The sequence below is a fragment of the Fundulus heteroclitus genome, chromosome 1, assembly GCF_011125445.2.
Source record: "Fundulus heteroclitus isolate FHET01 chromosome 1, MU-UCD_Fhet_4.1, whole genome shotgun sequence".
Taxonomy (NCBI): Eukaryota; Metazoa; Chordata; class Actinopteri; order Cyprinodontiformes; family Fundulidae; genus Fundulus; species Fundulus heteroclitus.
The window spans coordinates 12,898,293-12,918,718 of NC_046361.1; the positions used below are offsets into that span (position 1 = coordinate 12,898,293).

At 39.5% G+C, this 20,426-nt stretch overlaps 1 protein-coding gene across 1 annotated transcript in view; it reads left to right on the plus strand.

Moving 5' to 3' along the window:
* Positions 1-20,426, plus strand: part of prkar2aa (protein kinase, cAMP-dependent, regulatory, type II, alpha A) — a 79,588-nt gene that overhangs the window by 46,115 nt on the left and 13,047 nt on the right. Inside the window, exon 3 of the mRNA XM_036135264.1 lies at positions 13,190-13,225. Coding sequence (XP_035991157.1) covers positions 13,190-13,225 — 36 coding nt within the window. The remainder of the gene's footprint in view (positions 1-13,189; positions 13,226-20,426) is intronic.

A 20,426-nucleotide genomic window follows, 5' to 3' on the forward strand; every position in this document is an offset into this window, starting at 1 on the left:
AATAAAAAACTGCCATCAGGGTTCCCTCCCAGGCTAAGCGCGGTGATGAACATTTTCATGAGGTTGATTTGTACCACAGCAGAACTGTGCGTTGTGTGGAGAAACACTGCACAATGTGAAGCGGGAGCTCGGACCAACAGAACCCGGTCATTGGGCTGTCTGTGTCCGTCAAGCTAATAACAGCTAGCGTTAGCTTAGGCTGTCCAGGAGGTTAACTGCTTCACTGTAGCGGATACAGGAGCTTTACTGACCTTTTTATGTTGCTCTCAATCATCCAAGGTGTAATGTTAGCTTAGCACATAGCATTAGTCCGAACAATGCATTTGTGTTTATCTTGTCCATAAAGAGGGTTGCATGTTTTCTTCTGCCAGACTTTAAGAGTTCCAGCAGCAGCTCATTGTTTGGGTCAGGTGGACGGCGGCAGGGAGGAGACGGGCCAACTGTCTCTGCGCTCTGCCGCCGGAACAAGTGCAACGATTTGGGCACATCTGAATGGTCAGTTTTTCTAGACTTTAACAGAAATCTATTTTTTTATTTTTTATTTTTTGAATAATTAAATTCTTTAGTATACATTATATCAAGGCATCAATTATTTTGGCAACCCTACTATATACCACCTTTGGTATCACAGTACTGGTGTGTTTAAAAAAAAAAAAAAAAAAAAAAAAAAACGTATGTAAAATTAATAAACAATTGTTGCTTAGCCTGAGGTTGGGAGAAACCCTGGACATGCTTTCTTGGCTGAAATATTTTATTCCTTTATATTTCTACAATTTTGATCAGTGGCTCTTAATGTTGAGCCCTTTTAAGTAAATGACTTATCAATAATAAACGTGTGAAGTAAGAACCAGCCTCAAAGAGGGTCAAATTACATCACCAAGAGTTGAAGGGCAGGGAAAGCCATGCAGCCTGGCTATAAGCAGGCCACAGTTACTTCCTTTTAAGGGCCTAAGTTCCAGTGAGTGTGCAATGAGAGGCTTGAAACACTGGGGGAAATAGATTGATTCACATATGGTACAAGGGAAGCGAGACAGGAGGCGATGTTTAAAATAGAAACTATACATAAAGTGTTCAGTGATGAGAAATGGTTAGTGTTAGCAGAGAGCTGCACTCTGTGATTGTCCCTTCATTGTAACTTTTATTGTTTTTATCTTTATTCTGCTTGTTCTGTACTGTACAGTGTCCTCGGGTGTTCTGAAAAGTGCTTTTTAAATAAAATGTATTATTATTAGGGAGGCTTGTAATGACATGGTGGCAGTACAGTTTAAGGAAAAACCGTGAATGCGTGATAAACGTGGCTGAGAAAATGCACTTGAATTTTTGGTTTTGAAAACTTTTTAAATGTCCTTTACATTGTTCTTTTGAACAATAATTTCAGGCCAGTCTTTTTACCAGACTGTTTAAATTTGTTGTTAAAAAACTTCTTGTGATAATGAATCATTTAAGAATCAGTATAAGACAGCTAAATTCAAAAGAAAAATAGTTTCTAAAGACAGAATGTTTCCATTGCGCCTGAAATATAAAATTTCAATAATTATTGGGGCAAATCAACATTTTCAAATGAAAGCACAAGATTAAACCTTTGTGTTTATATATTATTTAAAGGTTAAAATGTTAACCAGTTGGATAAATAATCTATTTTTTTTAAATAAAACTACAATAAACATTTGAGTTAAAAATGTCTAAGCCTCTATTTACATTTGCAAACTAGGGCTGCTCAATTATGGGGAAAGAATTACTGTTTCTGTAAAAAAATAAATTCATAATTTTACATAATTGCTCATTGACTTTGTGTACACCTTTCATTTACTACACGAAAAAAGAAACACAATTGTTGTGGGAAAATGAGTCATTACTGTTTGTGTTGATTACATTTTTTGTAATTGTTTTGAGCCGAAATTGAAACTCAGATTTGATTTATTGCCCTGCCCTTGTCATTGAAAATGATTTTCTGGCGTGGGGATTTCCGACAAATTTAAACTGTGTCTTCTCTGAGTGCTGAGCTGATTTGAGAAAACTCTTGATATGCAGTTGTCCTTAAACAACCTAAGCAATTTCTGCCTTTTTTAACTGCTGCGATTCCTGCTTTTAGGATTCAAACTGGGCCAGATTAATCAAAGACCACATTACTCTGCATTATTTGTCCGCCCTACTCCAGTAAAATCTTCTCAGCTGACTCTCAGATGATGCACTCGCCGAAAAAACAGCCTGCGCAGACATCACACAAAAAAATTCCTGTAGTTGCAACAAATTGATTCGAAAACAGTTGTGTTGATGTCTCAGACACTGTTAAATATTCAGCACTTCCAGTGTGTGCTCAGTCCATGTGGTAAAGCCTCAATTTGCAAGAGGCAATAATTGGCATGTTGTTTGACGCTCATAATTTGACTGTGCTATGACGCACTGCGGTCTGGACATACACGTCAGCAGACCCGGTGCCTGCATTGCACTACATATTTTTACCTAGAGCGACACAAAAGACGCCATCAAGATGATTATCTGCAGTGTATCGCTCATACATACCTTCAAATGCCCGTAGATTCAGACAGATTGCGAGAAAACAGTTTGAGAATGGAGACGAGCTATCTGTCCGTTTCACAATGTTTGTCTTGATGGAGTGACCGGGTTTTATTTGATATACTCTGACGGTTAAGAGCTTGAACTGAAAGTATTGAGACAAGCACTTTAATCTCTTGAAAACATCATTACCCCACGGGAACGGTGAAAAGACTTTGTTTTTGTTAAGCTAGATTTGGCTGTCCCTTCTGCAGGGACATAATGTACTTTTTAGTACTGGCTGATTATTAAAAAAAATTAAGTTGTGCTTCAAAATTGGGCAATTTCTATAACTGCAGAGGGAGGTTTTGGGTTAAAGTCGAGCTGTCTCTATTGTGTCATACTTTTGTGAAATATGACAGTTTATCGTGGAATAAAGATAACACATCTGGGTTATGCACAGTTTAGATCCTGTTCTCCCTTTTCATTTCCATATCAACCTTAGGATGTGGTGCAAGCTGAAAAGCCTGAAGTTCATGTTGCTTATAAGCGCTTTAGCACCCTGAAAACCAACTACACTCATGTTTTTTGAGACCCTAAGATTGGATGTATGTCTGTTCCTCTCTAAATGGGGAGATGAAACATGGAAAAAGATTTTTGGGTTCGCTCATTTTAAAGGCAGTATAAATCCCGTTTTAAGTCTTTTTCATGCTGTCTAAGAGAACGTAGAGCATTGTGTTACAGTCCAACATTTCAGAAGTGGGGTAAAAAAAAATCCCTGGTGTTGTTTCCTGTGTAGACTGTTCTCATATTCACTGTGAAGGCAATATTCAGCGGGGAATTAGGGTTTCATTATGTGTGGGAGTACAAGCTAAAACTGAAGCGGATCATTTGTCGCTTTCCTAGTATTTCTCTCCCATTTACAGTGTTTTGTGAACCCAAACAGAAACGGCTCATGCTGTTTCTGTTTGGGTTCTGCTGACCTCACAGTGTGTCCAAATGAAGGATCGTGTTATTGTTTTTGCATGTGTTTATATATGCGAGTACCAGCGTAGTTGGACTCATTGGGCCATCCAAGGCTGCTTGTGCTGGAAGAGAAGTAACACATGGGGAAAGTTCCTTGAAACATATCTGTCCCTGATCTGTTATCCATTGGACCTTGAGGCTCCGGTGGTGTTGAGCAGAAATGGCAGAATAGATGGCTGCTGCGTTTGTGGAGGGGGGGTAAGATGCAGGTTAGGGTGAAGGTAGACAATCATTCTTGTTGAAGAGAGCCGCCTCTTTGCAGAAGTTGAAACCTTTCATATTGGATTTATTTGTAATGCTCATCAAAGCTCTGTGCTTTAGAACAGGAAATTTGTTTGGAAAAATACCTGCGTCCAACGGAAACCATTTCCTGTTACACTAGTAGCGACAAACCAAATGCATATAGGCTCCACTAAGGGTGGATTGACATATTGACTAATCAACACATTGCAATTTGGGCTGGGTATTGTTAACAACTTCAGTTTGATTCAATATTAATTCATTTTTTAAGAAGTATACAATTGTATTTTAAGAGTATCTGTCATTAGATTTCGACATTCATTTAGATTTTGTCCATATGAACAGCCATTTTGCACCAATTTAAAAATCTATATGAATACTAAAATGAAAATGTGACTGTATTAACACTGAAGTAAAGTGTATGTAACCCTAAATTATTCACTTTCCTCTTAGAAACTTGGATAATTCTCCTAATTTTTGAACAATAACAAATCTGAAGATAAAGCACTAGTGCTGCGATACTTGTGATGAATATAGAGATCAAATATTTAAAAAAAGATTAGAGCACAGATTGGCCCACTTTCAACAGCTGGGTTGAAATCTTAATGAAAAAATATAGGTATATATCAGTTACAGTGCTGGTGTGATGATTTTTATTCCCAGATGGCCAATATAATATACAGCAGCAACATACAGTATATAGCCTATAAGGTAAACAATAAGAGAGCCACGCTTTCTTTCCTTGCAATAAAATAACTTAGAAACTTAACTTGGACCTAACAAAATAAAGAACTGGAAAGCTAATAAACCTACACTGTTTACTCTAGAAATGGACCATTTTCTGCTACACCATCTATAATCGTATCACTCTCTAGCATTTTATCATATTCATCTTTAGTAGAAGCCAGAATTGTTTAAATGTGTAGCTGCACTTCACTGGAGGGGTTTCTTTTTTTTTTTTTTTTTTTTTTTTTTTTTTTCCAACTTTTCTGCGTCAGCGCCACTTGACGACTTATGCGGACGTATTTAAGATTGCTCATAGAGTCAGTGACTGACAGGTATTGCTCCAGGGTCACCGAGGAACGACATGTCGAGCTAGATCCACTGCACCGCACATCTCACTGTTAAATGCGCGGGGCAAACTAGGAGGGAAGAGGCGTTTCGATTCGTGACTGCTGAGTTATAAGTGCCCCAGAGGGTTTTAATGAGAGGTTTTTCTGGTCTCAGCTGCTCAGTCCGCCGGTCGGCCTTGTAGCACTGGTTCACGTGTCAACAGGTCCACTCCGCTTATTAGAAAATAAATCAATATTGAAACATTTCAATCAAAATGGAATTGAATCGAACCCTGACCTAAAGAATCAAAATCAAATTAAATTGTGGGGTTTAGCCCTGCACTCCACCTGTTACTTCCTAAGCAATGGTGAGGCGGATTCACAGGTTTCTACAAATGCTGAAGAAGCTGGAGCAGAGAAAGGAGACTGAAAGGAAAGAGCAGCCTCTCTGCATTTAAATATGGGTTTCAGTGTTTAAATGCAGAGAATCACTGAGTTATTACGGAGTTCTGACCACAAACCTGGAGCCTGGTGCGCATCAGTGGTGTTCGAGGCGTTTAATGAGAGGCTAAAGCTCATGCAGTGTGATGGTAGGGGCTCTGTGTAATGGTAAATGAAAAGATTCAGGAAGAATGTGGCTGAATAGTGATCAATATAGTCATGTTTTTCAGCAACAGTTGCTTATTTTCCTACTATTGTAGAGCCTTACATGGTTTAAACACGTGCTTATTTGAGATGCTGTTGTCTTTCTATTATCTTGAACAAGTCTGCCTGTTCTCTTCTACCCTCTGACACTAACAGGCTGCTAATAACAGTTAGGGTTGCCTAACTCCAGGTTTCCCCCAGCACATTACAAGGCTGGTGGGCTGCCAGGCTCCCTTCCTCCCCCCCACCCCCCACAGCACAGGCTAAGCTTTGTTTGTTTATTTGGAATGTCTCAATGTTTGAGAGCGTCATTAAAGTTCCCGGTGTAAATAAGCTAGCGCGCTAGCTGTTATTATCTCGACGCACACTACGTTTTCGCTGCGCCCCTCCTTCGAGCCACATGACATAACTCCCCCCCCACCCCCCCCACTCCATGCACCTACCGCCAGGATCACCACATTTTCTGGGGGAAACCCTGCTAGCTGTTACTGTCCCGTTTAGTGAAGGTCTAGACGGAGGTTTAGAACTTCCTAACAAGGACTTTGTTCTTTCAGTAAAATTTCCTCCAGTTACTGTAAACTGTTGTCGTCAATAGATTAAATGCTAGATCACTAGAATGACAAAAGTGAAAAGTGCATTCTGTGATTAAGTCCTTAAATAAGTCCTTAAGTTCTTCTGTGTTCAATATACGATCTGGATCGTTTGAGCTGCAACAGTCTGAACCCCATTTTAACATATTAACACATCTGTAGACCTCCATAAATTGACTGAAGCTGATTATTTGAGATATGACACTGACTGGGTCACTGAGATCAGGGGTTTCCAAAATGGGGTTGCGAGATGACCTAAATGATTATCCATATTTCTGACTTTACAATGTCAGAGATATCCAATAACATTGTAAATTTATGCCTTTATCACGGAAAATTCTTTCTCTTGAAAATTTACAACTCCTCGACATCAGAGAACATTGAAGTTTTTTCTCACAAATGTTTGAGTGGAAATTTACTTCTCCATAGCCAGTAATTTATTTAATCAAGAATAGCCGTTATGCATTTTGTGTAAATTACGAGACGTCATAGGTTTTAAGTCTTATTAGGTGTACAAGAATAAAATACATTACTAGAACAAATTTGTAATCAGGGTTTCCCAAGAAAATGACAGCTAGCATTAGCTTATGTTGACTGGCAAATTTTGTTTTATGTTGCTCTCAAACATTGAGGCATTTCAAATAAAAGACTCATAGCCTGGTGGCCCTTATGATACTGTGGGGAAAACCCTGGTAATATTCTAAGAATTAAGTCACAGTCATTCAAAGTCCTGATACGAAGAATAATTTGATGTGCTAAAAAGATTTAGTATTACCTGACTTGTTAAAACGCTACCAAAGTATAACTTTACAAGATGCTCAACAGTCCTCATTTTAAAAATAATTTCTGTTACCGTCTAGTCCTTTTTTCAAAAGCTTTTTCTGCCTTTCACGGTTTCCATTCCAGGAAGCAGAGTAGTTATAGGAAAATCATGAAGCAATGACTTACAGCGGGGTGCTAGAAAATTACAGACTTAACCTGTTTTTGGGGTTTTCAGATTAAATCTTTTTCTTTCCATGCCATTCTCTCATTCATCTTCAGTCACTTTATCTCAGCAAAATTAAAAATATACATTTTTGTCTGAAGTACCACAGCCACATTCAACACCCCCACCCCCTCCATCCAGCTAAATGATGTATTGACAGGCCAAGCAGACAGTCGCACAATTAGAACCAGTGAAAGATAAATCAATGGAAAACGCCAAGCAGAGATGGTTCAATTGCTCCCTTTTCCTTCTCATTCAGTCATTCACTCAGTGGGGTTTTTGTGTCTCCTGTCTCGGTTTCACCCTTTTTTTAATGTATAATTACATAAAAGTAATGACAGGAAAGAGGGCTGCGTCTGTCACTTTTATCTGTCTATTCCATATTGTTGGATATATGTAAAGCCTTAATTCTCATCTCTCCTTTAATAGGTCCGTGTTCGCCTCTTATTTATAAAACTGCAGTAGATCTCACTGTGACGCCTCTTCTGGTCTGTTTATTTCCCCCTCTGGTACTCCCTCTGTCGTTCTATTCCTTTCTTTGACCCTCCGTTTTTTTTCCCCTCCATCTGTTGATGCTGCTATAACAGGAAGTGGGTGTGTATAGGAAGCCATGGACCGACAGTATATGTGTGAAGGAGAAGGAAGGGTGATCTTTCACTTTTCACAAGCTGGATAGAGAAGGGGATGGATGATTGCTGGGGGGGGGGGGGGGGGTGAAAGGGACAGCGTTGTTATGGTGATGAGATCTTCTTTGTGTTTGGTTGCCAGGGCAACTTCAGCCACACTCTTCATACAGCCGCCACTACTACCCCACCGCACTCGAACCCCACCAGCCACATGACCGTAGGAAGAGCACTTCACACGTTACGCACTCGGACTCCTTCTTCCACACCATCTATGTGTACACACTCCTCCTTTTCTTTGACGCGTTGCAGCACCCGGCAAAATCCATGTGTTGTGAACAGAGACCGAGATGAAATACTCCGATAGGCTTGCACAGATACGTATTGTCGTATATAATGGCTAAATTCTCATGAGTAGCTAATTTATATGATGTCCCCAGGCAAATTCCCCAAGTCAGCAGATCATGAGTGTGATGGGATATTCTTTGAACTACTGTTATGAGACCGATAAGGCTGCGATAGAGAGCTTTGCTTGCTGTGTCTCTCACTTCGCAAAAACGGTAAAAGAAAAAATCCAGCAGGAGGTACAGTGGTGTTAGTCGGTTATGGTATTGGTGGCATTCTCTTTAGTCGGTGGCTCTTAACCTGTTGCTAAACTTTGTCTGAAGACGGCAAGATGAACTCACTACCAAGATATTGGAGTATGTAGCTGTTAGCTTGTATGCTAAGGGACTGCCAGAAGTCGTCGTCTTCTTCTTCAGAGCGTGTCACAAGGCGTTCATCGTGTCTCGTGCAGAGACGAGGGAGAACAGCAGATAGACCAGTCCAAAATACTGCTCCGGCTATGGAATCCTTTTTTGACCATTTTCGACACCAATGTAAGTGATGTCGAAATACATTTGGAGAATATTTCTGACGAGCCCACAACGCTGTACAGGCGAGCAGCACATCTCAACCCTGTTATCGTTTGATGCATCATGGGCAGCTTCTGAATTTACCCATGGCTAAAGTGATGCAGTCTATGTCAACACGCTACATGGCTTTCTCACTACTCTTAGTTATTTTTTGTGAGTTATGGGTTGTTTAAAGAAAAATTAAGGAATGGTCAATTTTTTCTTTTTTTTAATTTTGATCAAAAATGCGTTAAGAAAAAGTTAGTTTAATGCTATGGCCATTTAAACATTTTATCAGGGGTGGTGATGATGCAGAGAACCAGATGCAAGACAGGAAATGTATTTTGAAAGAAATAGTTCTGTAAATGTCAGACTTCAGGTGTACAAGAAAGTTTTCTGACATACCTTTGCTGTGGTTCCTTTAACAGGATGGCAAACACTGAATAACTCTGAACAGAGTTATTCAGTGTTTGTGGTTACTCTCACCCGTCCTCTACCTCTTTCGGTACCTTACTACTTTATTACTGTAGTTTCTGGGCCATTTGGATGACAAATACATTTTTTTCCCCACAGGACCTTGTTTTATCCGCTGTTGTGCATGCACAGTGTTGTACTTTGTTATTAAAAATAAACACGTAAGGCTTTGTTTACTTACAAAATTGGCAAAAGCAGAGCGTAAAACGGCTAAATAACTAATACTTTGTATGCAACAAGAGTGAGCTACTGACGTATAAATAAAGTCAAACAACGTGGCTACGCACCTTTAAATAAGTACTTAATAGGGCTAAGCAATATAATCGCAATTTTTAAAAAAATGCAATTTCCACATCGCAGAGGTCTGCAATTTTTGGTTATGTAACAATTAATGGATAAGACATGTCCTTTAGGCATCGGTAATATGTTTAAAGTGAGTTTGCCTCCACATGGAAGGGAAAAGAGTTGCAGCAGTGAGATCTAATTTTATTTGTTTTAGAGTTTATTTAATCAATGTGTTTTTACCAGAAACTTTCTCACCATAGCATTAAGTACCGGTCATCTTTGTTTGTTGGTTGCACTTTATGTTCAATGAGGATTGATGTCCAACACAAGAAACTATTCTCTTGAGTGTAATATTCTGATTAGGGCTGGGCAACGATTAAAATATTTAATCGCGATTAATCGCACTGATTAATCGCGATTAATCGCGATTAATCGCATTGTATTTACAAACTCCAAGAATGAATTCAAAAGTAGTGTAAAGAGCACTTTTATTTTAATGTTCTGCTGCCATATGAACAAAAGTGTTGTAACATTTGTAGCACTTATCAGTAACACATATTTAGTGTAAAGCTCAACTTAAACATGTAAAACAAAAAATAGCAATAATAATAAATTAAAGCTTATTGCCACTGACAGGGAATTCTCTTTATGGGGAAAAAATCTACCAAAAACAGGCAATTTCTGAGGTAACAGCAGGGAGCAGCATTACCATTTTATGTTTAATACCAAAGTTTAACTTGGCAGTGGTTACAACTAACTTGTTTCTGTCATATTCCATGCTGGAAGAACTTTAAACTGAAATGCTTGCTAACTCGATATGCTTGCGTTTATTTGACGTTGACACGCGTTTTTTTGTTGTTGCTTTCTCGCGCGCATATAGTGAATGGCAGGGAAAAACAGGCAAAAATACATGGATACTTTGAAACGAGAAGCGACTTCACCGACGGCGTCGATGCAGACCCCCCCCCCCCCCCCCGCTCCGCTCCGCACAAAACTTGTTCCGGCCGCCAACTCACCGCCTCGCCTCGCCTAACCTCGCTCGCGGTACCTGCGGGAAACACCGCCTTCCGCATGTCAGCTGTGTTTTTTTTCCGGCCAGCACCTTTCTTCCTCTTTGAATCTGAGGCTGGGCTGACAGCTAGATTATTGGCGCATTATCGCCACCTACTGTTCTGATTCAAACCCCTACACCGCAGCAACAGACCTTCACAAAATAAAAGCATGTGACCAACATGCGTTAACGCGCGTTAAAGAAAATATCGCCGTTAATAGTCTAATGAGTTAACGCGAAATTAACGCGTTAACTTGCCCAGCCCTAATTCTGATTAATAAAAACATTTACATTTCTTGTTTTTAAATGGTCCTATCTACAGGCCATTTGTTGCTTGTGGTTAATGCAGGGAAAAGTCAAAATTAAATCGCAATTATGGTTGAAATGTATTGCAATTTAGATTTTTGGCAAAATCGTACAGCCCTAGTCCTTAAGTTCTTCTGTGTACAATAAAAGATCTGGATCATTTGAGCTGAAACAGTCTGAACCCGATTTTAACATATTAACACATCTGTAGACCTCCATAAATTGACTGAACCTGATTATTTGAGATGTGACACTGACTGGGTCACTGAGATCATGGGTTTCCAAAATGGGGGTGACGAGATGACCTAAATGATGATCAATATTTCTGACGTTACAATGTCAGAGATATCCAATTTTTAATATTGCATATTTATGCCTTTAATCACAGAAAATGATTTTTCTCTTGAAAATGTACAACTTTTTGATAATAGAGAACATTAAAGTTTTTTATTGCAAACATGCATGAGTGGAAGTTTACTTCTCTGTAGCCAATGATTTATTGTTTTGAACCAGTAACAGCCATAATAAAAAATGTTGTAGAAATTACGAGACATCATTAGTGTCCCCCAAAAAATTGGGGAATCCTGTCAGTGGTTATGGCGGAAGGTTTGGGGGGTTAGTGTTGTGTGGAGAAGGGGCACAGCCTGGTACGGTGCGCGTTATTTTACGGAGGCTTTCTCCCAGACGGGAACTTTATTGAACGTTTTATGTTGCTCTCAAACACAGAGGCATTTAAAATAAATAACACTTAAACCAACTTGTTAAACCGATTCCAAAGTATAATACAAGATGCTCAACAGTCCTCGTTTCAAAACAGGTGGGCAGATGGCTCGTTTTGGTAAATATAAGCATAAAATGACTTATAAGAGGCTTATATACTTTATATCACGTACACATTTGCAGCTTATGTTTTTGACTTCTGGAGAGGTTTTGGATAGTTTATGAATTCTATGTTTGCAAGAGCTCAAATGCAAATTACCCACACTGCTTAGGTAAATATTTCTGTACTCATCGTAAGTCATGTCTTTATCCCAGCATTCTACATTATTTTATGTTTTTCTGATGTCATGCAGTCCTAATCAGATCCATTTCAGTCTGGAGAATCTTGCTCTGGCAGAATCATAGTAGAAGAAATTCAGCATGGATCATGAATTTTCTGAGTCTTTGACAACTATTTCTCAAAGCAAAATGACTAATACTGGCCGATACTGATTTTAATGAGTGTATATATGTTGTGCATCCTTATTCTAAATCTACCCAGTGTTGAAGCCCAGTACTCAGCAGAATGAAACTCATGTAAAGCAGCTGGCAATGCCTGAATGTGTGCTGTGAGTGTGTGACAGGTGGGGTTGAAAATGCTCCAGGCTTTCTGAATTTCCTCTTTGTCTGAAAACTAATCCAGATTGATACTACGCTGTTTTCAGAAATTCACATAAATGACATGCACATTGTTTTGAACAATTTCCATTTGTATGTAAATGCATAACTGAGGCTGCCTTGAAGCTTTTTATGCTTATTGATGGTGATCTCCAGAGAGGGTTGCGTGTTGAACTCTGACCGTATTCACAGGTGACTGCAGCAAAATAGGGGATGTGTGAATTCCCCCCCAGGTCTCCTACTAACAGCTTGGATCTAATGGACTCTGACACTGTGCTATGAAAAGAGTGACGACATGTCGTGTTTAAGTGTGCTTGGATATATCAGTTATGAGGGAATGATTCTAGTTAGTTTCTCCATACCTCTTTAGTTTTTCTTTTTGGTTACCCCGCTCAAAGAGGCAGTGCAGCAGGGCATCCGTCTGCTGTTGTGAGTTGGACAAACTAACTGCAGACAGAGACCACTTGTGTGATCACTGTAGCTAGAGAATATGAACGGTGTTCTAACATCAACAGCTTGATGCTGAGTAGTCTGGCACAGCATTCAGGTCTTCATTTCAAATTAGAAAAAACAATAGGGAAACAAAAGAAGCTCTGGGCTCAGAACACCTGCTCATGTTTTTGAAAAAAGTGTTTGAAGCCACAACTTTCCAGTTGATCCTAAACGGGACGAGATTTCTCCTTAGCCTTAGTCTTTCTGAGTTCATATTTTAGCTCTTGGTCCTTCAATGTTAGACGGTCATTGGTCTTTTTACAAAAGTTGTCCCCTTGTTCCGTAGGGCTTTACTGGTAGTCTTTTATTTATCCTTTGAAATAATCCCAGTAGACTAAAAGAAGCCAGAAGACGACAACAAACACTTTCTTTAATAAACAGAAGTAAAACCCCTTGTGATAAAGAATACATTTTGGCCGTATTATTTTGATGGTGCAGTTTTATATAGTGTGGTGTGTACAGGGCATTGAAATGTGTCTTTTGACTGAGTACTCTGTCCTGTTTTTTTTTTTTTGTTATGAGCCTTTCACTTTCTTCAGCGTATTAAAACAGATCTACTCATAACATGTTGTGCTGAAGTCTCCTGAGCGATCACAATTGTGTGATAGAAGTTACGACGGTGATGCTAATGTTGGTTCTTTCTCTTCTCTGCAGCTCCACCGCCGAGCAGATTCAACAGGAGAGTGTCAGGTAAGGAGTGTGGTTGTCAATTCGATTATGTGTGTGTGTTTCTATGTATACATGTGGGTTTGACGTCATGTCCCTTGGGGGCTAATCCACCTTAGTTATGACATTGCGTACAACTCTGCTTCACTAACTCACATTTATATTGATGCATTTTGGTGAGTTTTGAGTCCAACGGTGTTTTGGCAATGTGTTCCTAATAAATGTTTTTAGCAATTGTGCACCATTAAGGTGGGCTGTTTGGGGTTTAGTGTATTGGTATTGTCTCGGTTTCCGTGTTGGTGTCTGTGGTCTTGTGTGGAGAGCACACTTGTTTTCTCACGCTCCGCTGTGCCCCTTTAGTGTTTACATATGAATGATTGAATGTCGTCAGCCGTCACAGAGCGCTGCACTTTAATTAGGCTGTGGGTGTGTCTGTGTGTCGGCCGATGTTTATCTTTTCTGAAGCTCTGCTATCGTTGTTTCAACAGCGTTGCTTCTTACATTTGATGTTGCTTGCATCTTGATAATTTTGCTGTTGTGTTTTTTTATTTGTAGTAACCTTTTAGAGATACTTATTGCCATAATATGGTACTTAATGTGTCTTAAAGTGACACTAAAGATCCATACTTTAGTGTTTATGCTATATGGCAAAAGGCATTATGATCCTTTTTGGACGAAGATTAAGGATCCCTGCACTATGGGTGCCACCAAGGTTTAAGTTCTCCTGGAGAAGAATTGCATTTCTTTATTTTTCAGAAGAATGTTTTTTGCATGTTTTTTTGTTTATTTTTTTAAACCCAAATTAAAACCTTTCCCAGAGGAAATATTCATGTCTTCATTCTGGTAGTACATCCCATGTTAATTCAGGTCTTCATGGGACATTACTGACAGAATGCACAATTCAATTAAATTGTATTTATATAGCGCCAATTCACATGTGTCATCTCAAGGCACTTTACAAAGACATATTCAATCAAAACATTCAGATTGGTCAGAAAGTTTCCTAGCTAAAGAAACCCAGTAGATTGCATCAAATCTTGACAAGCAGCATTCACTCCTCATGAAAGAGTGTAGAGCCACAGTGGACAGTCGTCTGCATTGTCGATGGCTTTGCAGCAATCTCTCATACTGAGCATGCATGAAGCGACAGTGGAGAGGAAAACTCCCCTTTAACAGGAAGGAAAACCTCTAGCAGAACCAGGCTCAGTATGACCGACTGGGGGTTAGAGAAGAGAACAGAGACACAGAAGCACACATTGATCAAGGAATACTTTCTATGTTATATGGTAACAGCGGATGATGTGCCTCCCTGGATGGTGTCACAGCTAATAGAACCCCTGACCAGGTGTACCTAGTATGAAGAAAAAAATTACAGAACAGAAAGTTAAAAGTTGAAATAACAACAAACAATGCAAATTGGAGAACAGTAGGAGAACTCAGCAGAGTGAGAAAGATAGGCCCTGATGTCCTCCGTGAGAAAGATAGGCCCTGATGTCCTCCGTGAGAAAGATAGGCCCTGATGTCCTCCAGTAGCCTAAGCCTATAGCAGCATAACTATAGAGATAGCTCAGGGTAACATGAACCACTCTAACTATAAGCTTTGTTAAAAAGAAATTTTTAAGATTAGTGTTAAAAGTAGACAGGGTGTCTGCCTCATGGACCAAAACTAGGAGTTCCACAGGAGAGGAGCCTGATAGCTAAAGGATCTGCCTCCCATTCTACTCTTAGAGACTCTAGGAACCACCAGCAGACCTGCAGTCTGAGAGCGAAGTGCTCTGTTAGGAACATACGGGGTAATCAGAGCTCTGATATATGATGGAGCTTGATTATTAAGGGCTTTATACGTTAGAAGAAGAATTTTTAATTGTATTCTTGATTTAACAGGACAGAGTGTGAGGTCTGATGTGTATTCATAAGAGACCATTTTATTATGCCTGAATTTAAATTGATTGTTTTTACCGTTTTGATAGGTAATGTGTAATTATTATTTCTTTGCCTGTTTTTGCATAAAAATACAAGAAGGTAGCTTGGCACTTAAAGCTGCTGTAGGGAGTTTTGAGCCAACCGTGGACTTGGCCTGAAAGTTTTAACAAGCACACCTTACAGGTCCCTCCCACTTGTTCCCTGCTGCTCCGATGTTTACCCTCATTTTAAGTCGGGCTTGGTCTAATTCTTTTTAGAATTTGACCAATTCTTCTGTTTACCCTGTCTATGTTTTCTGAGCAGGTGCCACTTGAGAAATTGGCAGTTTTCCTGTTACACGGGTTGTCTCACTGCCATTTCTCTAGACAGCTGCAGCCCATCAGTACTCTTGTGCCTTACTGATGATGATGCACCCTATTCAGGGGAGGGGTGTGAGCAGCACATACACAAGCATGATTGACACTATTAAGACATTCCTCCTGGCTCTGATTGGTTGTTTCTGACCGGGAGTGGTGCATTTCTGTAAACGGCAGTAGGACCACTGTGAGGAGCTTGATTTTTATTTTTTATCTTTTTTATTTTTTTATTTATTTATTTTCTGTTCCACACATTATATTTTCAGGTCATAGTGACAGTTTTAATATGTAAAAAGTTTTTTTTTTTTTTTTTTTTTTTTTTTACAAAATTTACCTACTGCAACTTTAAGTACAAGTGTTCTTTTTTTAATCTTCATAACATGAGGCTTTTTGTTATTTAAAAAAATCTCTTTGAAAATTCATAATCCAACATGTAAGTGAGCCTTTATACACTTTTGATTGTGACCATTTTCGCCACAGAGGCAACTAGCAATTTATTGAAGTTGAATCAACCAGACAGGACTATTTTTGTTTCCTGTGCTGTTTTTATGCTAGTTTTTATAATGAAGCACTTTGTGGTTTTTATCCTGTGAGAGGTGCTATAAAAATACATTTTACCTACTGAGCTTTTAACATGTTGCAATTTATTTTCCATGTATTCATAATACTCATAAAATAAGCTTGCCCAGTTAAAACAACAGTCTGCATAATTCGGGTTCTCGACCGCGCATTTCAGCATAACGGGCCGCTAAGTTTCTCTCAAGCTGCGTAAAAGGTGTTTTTGAACACATTTACCTGTTTTTTTTTTTTTGTTTTTTTTGCACATACACCTTTAAAAACCTGCCTGTTTTAGGACCTCGAGTCAGCACTATAAAAACGTGTTATTTTGACAGTTACAGGCATGTGGACTTGTTTAGGTGCGAGTCCTCCCTTCAGTCGCACCCATGACCCAAACAACAATGATAATACATTTTATTTTTTTTAAAAGCACCTTTCAGGACACTCAATGACACAGTACAGAACAATAAAGATTTAACAGACAAAAAAATTAATGTTAACCAGCAATCACAGAGAATGCACTTTTGAACAGATGGGTTTTGAGTTTAGGGTGTCAGTATTGCAGATGTCTGGAAGGAGAGGGCTCCAGAATTTTGGAGCAGAGTGGAAGAGGGCTCTGCTTCCCGTGGTGCTGAGGCGAGAAGGAGGAACAGTAAAGTTAATGGAAGAGGAGGATCTAAGGGTGCGGGAAGAAGAAGCGATGTGAAGGAGATCAGAAAGGTAGGGTGGAGCGAGGATGTGGCCTTGAATGTGTACAGAGGGATTTTATATTCTATTCTAAATCTAACCAGGAGCCAGTGGAGCTCCTGTTGGTCTGGGGTGATGTGATAAAATGAGGTTTTAATAATAATGCGAGCAACTGAATTCTGAACCACTTGGAGGTTTTGGAGGAAATTTTGAGGAAGGCCAAAGAAAAGAGAGTTACAGTAATCAATGCGGGAGATAACAAGGCTATGGACAAGAATGGATGCACATTGAGGAGGAAGGGACAGAGGGAGGAAGGTGAATGAGCTGCTGCTGGAAGTCTTAAAGACTGCTAACAGGAGTACTGCCAGAATAAAACATGCAGCCCCCTTTATAGAAGATAAACACAAAAATGTTTTTTTTTTTTTCGAGAATCTTTCCCAGGCAGAGGGACAAGAAAAACAAAATGCTGACTGGTGCTACATGCTAAGCTAACAGTACGACGCTGACAGTTTGAGAGGAACATAGAAAGGTCAGTAAAGCTCCTGTATCTGCAACAGTGAAGCTAACACTAGCTGGTATTAGCTCGACGGACAACACGATGACTGGGTTCTGACGGTCTGAGTTCTCTCTTCGAGCTATAGGCATGGTTGAATAAATACTGAAGTAAGGAAACGACAAAGCAGAAGCCACCCTCTGCCCCTCATCCATTACTGCTATAAATGTTTAGAAATGCCCCTTGACCCCGATGATATTTATCATTACGCTGTCAAAAATCCTGATGAGAACCCTGAGAATGTGCATTTTAAAGGTCGAGTACACAGACATTTTTTCCCCTCCATCTTGTCTGCTTTTCAGTAGATTTGTATCTGACCAGGGTCGGTGTCACTACTGGTAGCATGAGGCGATACCTGGACCCTACAGAGGTTGGACAGGCAGTCCAACTCCACCATGTGCTAGCATGAATGTCTCTGATCAAACCATTAGAAGCAGTTCACTTCAAGAGGGTGGTCTGAGGGCCTCTAGTAGGCCCTGTACTCACTGTCTGGCACTGTGGAGCTCGTTTGGCATTTGCCACTGAACACTGGAATATGCAGGCTTGGCACTGGCACCCTATTCTTTTCAAAGATGTGAGCAGGTTCACTCTGAGCTCATGTGACAGACATGATAAGGTCTGGAGAAGCTGCAGTGAACATTATGCTGCCTGCAACATTGTACAGAAAGATTGGTTGACGGTGGGTCAGTTTTGGTCTGTGTGGGAGACTCTCCATGGAGGGACATACAGACTTGTAGTGGATAAATGACAGGACCCTGACTGTCATTAGGTATTTGAATGAAATCCTTAGGCCCATTGTTAGACTCTTGACTGGTGCAGTGGGACCTGGGTGCCTTCTGGTGCAGGATAATGGATGGCCTTGTGTGACAACAGTATACAGGTTGTTCCTGGAGGAGCAAGGAATTGATGCCATTAACTGGCCTCTGTGTTCCCCTGACTAAAATCACACAGAACATCTCTGGCTTATAATGTTTAGGTCCATCCATCACCAGGTAAAGCCTTAGGCTGCTGCTGCTTTTGTTTCCTTCCAGTAGCTCAGTGAAGCCCTGGTCAGGATCTGTGAGGAGATGGACACCATTTTTCATCTCATAAGGAGTGCTGCCATTGTCAGGCATCCATACATTCACGTAGGGTATGTAAAATCTGCTGCGTTACTATAGTGAGTTGCTGCAGTTGCATTTCAGCAAACTGGACTAATCTGTTGCGTTTGTTTTTTACTTTCACTTTCTGTGTGACTTTGGATTAAGACTTTTGTTGGTTGATGATTTTAATCAAATAAAAATCCTTTGATTTCTAACACGTTAGCCATTCCCTATCAGTATGGATATCCAGCATTTTTTTTTTTTCAATTGAGAAGTGAGGCAGCTTGTTTTTTGTTGTTTTTTTTTTTTTTGCACTGCCAATTGGTTAACTGCATCTAAGAGCAGGTCACAAGGCCTCTGAAAGTTGGGTTCTCACTGCAGATTTGTAGTCCTCTGCAGCTTGTTAAACCAGGAAGGAAGGAAGTCGGATGTCACCGCTCTGGGTTGCTCTTTGTAGCTGGGAAATGAGGCTCACCCACTCTGCTCTGCGTGCTGCAGGAAGATAGATTCTGCAGGTCACTGGTGATCACTTCTGCATGAGTAAAGAGGCAGTCATTTTCATTACCATCAGAGATATGAGCCCAATTTATTGGGAGGCCCCTGAGCATGGTGTAGATGAATAAATATAAATCTCTACTATAAGTTCTAAAATTGTTATAAACTACACAAAATTTTGCATGTCTAATCAAACTGTTTTGGAATGTAGTTTTTATCTGCCACAATGAATTTGAGATACTTCTATTAAAAGCCACATAAAAGCTTTATCCATATAGTCTTGATTATGCATGCTGATGAGAAGAAATGGATAAGATAAGTCAGTCCAACGGCTCTTGTACTGTTATTATTTACTGCTTCTGTAACAGTGTGTAAAATAAAGGAAACCGTTCCTTTCTAAATGATCCCATGGTGAAAATACCCTTTAAAACTCCAAAACCAAAATTCTTTTGTGCTTAAAAAATTTAAAACAACCAGCTGTGTTTGTAGAGACCTAAACAAACAAAAGGACGGAAGGGTCTTTGATTTAATCTGACTTTACCCTACAGATTTTTCTCACCGCAAACACGAATGTATGGAGGAAAGGCTTTTGTTGCTCACATGGTCATCAGGAGTTACGATTTTTCCTCAGCAGCTATTGAGTTCACCATGGCAACATTTGCCTCCACCCGGAGCACTCGGCTGCTGTTGAAACAGACTCTATTCACACCCACACTGAATTTAGTCTAACCTAAAAAGACACTTGGACGGATCCAGCTTTTCCTTTTTAGCAGTTGGTGACAGATGAGGAGGAGCAGTCTTAGGAGTCAAAGAAATGTAACTAATAATTGTGTATATTTATATAATAGTATTTTGCATTTTTCAAGTTCAAAACAAGGTGCTTATGAGGCACCTGATCCAGCAAGGTTCTTCAGCGTTGCTTATATAATCTACAATTAAATCTTTAGGAGCTATTCCATTAAAATATTTTTTTTTAAATATATTGAAGAATTCTGCTGGTGGATAAAAATTATTCCTCTACCTAGGCATGCTCCAAATTAGAGCTTTGTGATCTATTTTCAATCTACAGTTTTCATAAAGCTTTAATCTCTCTTTCTGAACTATAATAGAACAAAAGTGCAGCATTAAAATGTCTAAGAGAACTGTAGTTGTAACACAGGGTTGTACTATTGTTTTACAAAACAAAATTATTATGAAACTGATATAAATTATCCCATAAATAGGGCTGTGTGGCATTAAAGTGTTAATGTTTTTCAGTTTTGGGTTCATAGCAAACATGGATCCCAGATAATGAGTGGTTTATTCGACTACTGGAAGTAACATAGAAGTGAATTATGTCCATCTCAACAACACGGTTTTATAGAAAAAGTTGCTTCTGGCTAAAGCCTGTTTTTAGAAAAAAAAGGTGTCTGTTGTTCTAGAAAACCCACATTTTATTTTATTTTTCCCCCAACTGTTAACTGGGTTATCTTTGCTGCCTATAACTGATGAAGAAAATATGAGACAACATAATTTGTGGATATTTTAGTTATTAAAGGTTGTCATGATACAAAATGTCCAACTCAACACCG